Source organism: Pinus tabuliformis, chromosome 6, assembly GCF_031772625.1.
Source record: "Pinus tabuliformis cultivar Carrire ecotype Pingquan chromosome 6, CPIR1, whole genome shotgun sequence".
NCBI classification, from domain to species: Eukaryota; Viridiplantae; Streptophyta; class Pinopsida; order Pinales; family Pinaceae; genus Pinus; species Pinus tabuliformis.
In genome coordinates, this window is record NC_142292.1 from 621,960,808 (window position 1) to 621,963,901 (window position 3,094).

A 3,094-nucleotide genomic window follows, 5' to 3' on the forward strand; every position below is an offset into this window, starting at 1 on the left:
ATTTGAACATACGTGGGTCAAGGAAGCAACAGGATTCGAACCAACTCCCTATCAGAGAATCGCTTCCCAGAGACAAGCCCTTCTCTGGCATGACCATTGCATTGTCAGGTCGAATGTCACGTCCTCAGGTTGCACTTAAACCCCATCAATTTTTTCTGATATATTAAGTTTGGTTCCATCATTTTCTATTCAATTTTAGGATTTGTGTCTCTGTTTTCAATTCAGTTTTAGTAATAATATAGATCTATGTTGCAGCATTTATGGAGAGAAGAAATTGAGAAGAATGGAGGAATGGTTGTCACTGCTATCACAAATGGTTAGATAATTCAAGTTGTGTTATTGAGGTTTAGCAGTAGGGTGAACTTAATTTGAATGTCTATGTTTGAAGGCTTTGATGGTTTCACATTATTTCTATATGTTTTCCAGGTGTAGATTGTGTTGTAGTGTCAGAAAAGGAATGGACGAAGGGAAACTCTGCTAAAGTAGCATAGGCAAAGTAAATTGATCTCCTGACTTCAACCTTGTGAGAATTTTAAGTGGTGATATAGTTGATATTGTGTTAACTTGTAGTGCATCTGGCTATTGCCGGATTCCACTTCATCATCTGACATCCCTGCTTCACATTTTGACATACGTGGGTCCCTACCTGCCCATTTGAACATACGTGGGTCCCTACTACCCATTTGAACATACATGGGTTCCCCTGCCGATGGTGTTATAGGATCGATAACATTAAATCAATTATAAATCGATGATTACAAAGTCCCTTATATGTGGTTTTTGCATGAATGGCAGGTGTCTTCTGCATTGCAGGTGTCAAGCAGCACAAAATCCAGTTGTTAGTCCTCTCCTCCTTTAGTTAGTTTGAAGCTATTTTGGGCTGCTTTCGTTTCATTTTATCTAGATTGAACCTCAATTCACTTCACTTTGTTCAATATTGTACTTTAATGTGGCCCAACCATTGACTGGAATGACTAGAAAACTTTCGATATTCGATTCAAATCTCGTTGAAGTAAGGACTACATCTGAGTTTTGCAAATTGAGTTTCTCTGGGACAACATCTCACTCATGGCGATTTGAAAAGCTTCCCTAGTTTTAGAAATATGAGAATTTGAGTTTTTGCATTATGGGATCATCACAAATAGAGGGCCCCAGCACGAGCACATACGATAGCGGTGGCTCCAGCGTCTTCTCCACCAGCACTGCCAATTCGCTCGCCAGTCTCAGGGACTTCCTCCCTGAAAACCCCATTCTCTACACACACAAAGAAAGCGCAGATGCCACCACGCAATTCGCCTATGGAAGGATAGGGAAATCATCTGTCTGGAAGTGTGTTCTCAGGGGGAAGATGATGGCAGTCACTGTGAGAAAGCAAAAGGGAAAAATCGGAGATATCCGGACAGGGCTCAGACAAATTTGCAATGCCCACCACGCTAGCATAGTCAAGCTCTTGGGAGGCTGCTGCGAGGGACAGATCGTATATCTCGCCTACGAATACGTCAAGGGATCGAGCCTTGCGGACTGCCTGAGGGGCAGCAAGGTGCCCGGATTCACGATCCTCGGTTCCTGGATTTCTCGGATGCAGATCGCCGTAGACGTGGCGCAGGGGCTCGAATACATGCACCACGACGGCAACATAAATTACGTCCATAATTACATAAAGTCCAGCAGCATTCTCGTGACGGAGCCTGGTTACAGAGCGCGGATCTGCCATCTGGGCGCCTCTTATCTTGCTGGGGAATACGATTCCGATGGAATTTTTGATACACAAAGCGATTCGAATGCAAATTTCTAGGCTAGAGCTTTGCATAAACATTCTAACTTGAAAATTATGGGCACACAGGGGTAATGTGTATGGCTACATGTATGGCTAGGGTAACGTGTCAAATTCACTTTAACTTCGTCATTTCCATGTCGAGGTATCAGCTTATCAATTTCACCCCAATCAAGGCCAACAAATTGTTCATATGTCGCATTGCCATTATCACCTTCGCCATTACTGCATTCGCTATAAGCAGCCCATTCTCCTTACTTTTCATAATTCCATGCTACAGAAACAATCTCAAAGGTACCATACCTTTGCTACACCACCACAGTTCCATCAAATGCTGGAGGGAAGTACAGCTAGGTGGGATGGGAGAAGAGGAGCACCTCTGGGATATGGTGGACAGGCAATGTCAAGTGTTATTATGAGAAAGCACTCAGAATAGCTCTAAGATGCAGGACCATTTTGAAGCAATGAAAACAGAAGCATCTTGGGTTTTATAAAGGTGCTCTCCATGCAAGGACATACCAACAACACTAGCACTAGCGCTGACAACAGCCATGTTGACTAAAGGAGTGGAATTAACAACAAGTCATGTTACAAGACTAGATCCTTTTGTTCAAAGCACCCAGAGGGGCAGGCGAGTGACAACCACCTGTTGTAGTGTTTTCAGATTCTCTCTACCTTCAATGATCTTATGAGATATGAATAATTCTGGCTTAGTTAGACATGCCAATCCATATCTGCCCCTTGTCGTTTCCAAGCAGCATAACAGGGCTACACCAAACTCTCATTTAGCAAGTGCATAAATGCAGTCCCATAATCCCCACCAGAAGCAAATGAACGGAGAAGAACAGGGGCATCGCAAGTTTCATCCTCCATGTTTCTATCACTCTGCAGATCCTCCTGATAAAGCTTCGGTAGGTAATTTCCTTCCTCTATCTCTTTTTAAGCGAGTTCAGCTTGCTTTCCAGAAAATCAGTTTTATCTAAGCTAAGTCGAGTGCCCATCCATTGAATGACCTATTTGCAACTTTAGCTCTACTCACGAACCTAATTGAAAGATTTTGGTTTCCAAAGCAGATCAACTTGACTACCGCTATAACTAGACTGGCTGGACTTGCGGAAATATTCTATAAGCTTTAGCAACGAAAAAGCATTTCTCTTTTTAAGTGAGTTAAGCTTGCTTTTTGGAAAATTAGTTTTATCTAAGCTAAGTCGAGTGCCCATCCACTGAATGACCTGTTTGCAACTTTAGCTCTACTCACGAACCTAACTGAAAGATTTTGGTTTCCAAAGCAGATCAGCTCGACTACTGCTATAACTAGAC

The 3,094-nt window shown here is 42.7% G+C and overlaps 1 protein-coding gene across 1 annotated transcript; it reads left to right on the plus strand.

Annotated features, from left to right (window-relative positions):
• Window positions 1–1,126: 1,126 nt before the first annotated feature.
• LOC149260119 (lysM domain receptor-like kinase 3) lies at window positions 1,127–1,795 on the plus strand. Its single transcript, XM_089456748.1, has one exon. The coding sequence runs from the start codon at window positions 1,127–1,129 to the stop codon at window positions 1,793–1,795; it is 669 nt and encodes a 222-aa protein (XP_089312874.1).
• Window positions 1,796–3,094: the final 1,299 nt, after the last annotated feature.

Excerpts from the sequence above, each read along its gene's own strand:
- LOC149260119 (XM_089456748.1), top strand. The coding sequence starts at position 1,127 with ATGGGATCATCACAAATAGAGGGCCCCAGCACGAGCACATACGATAGC.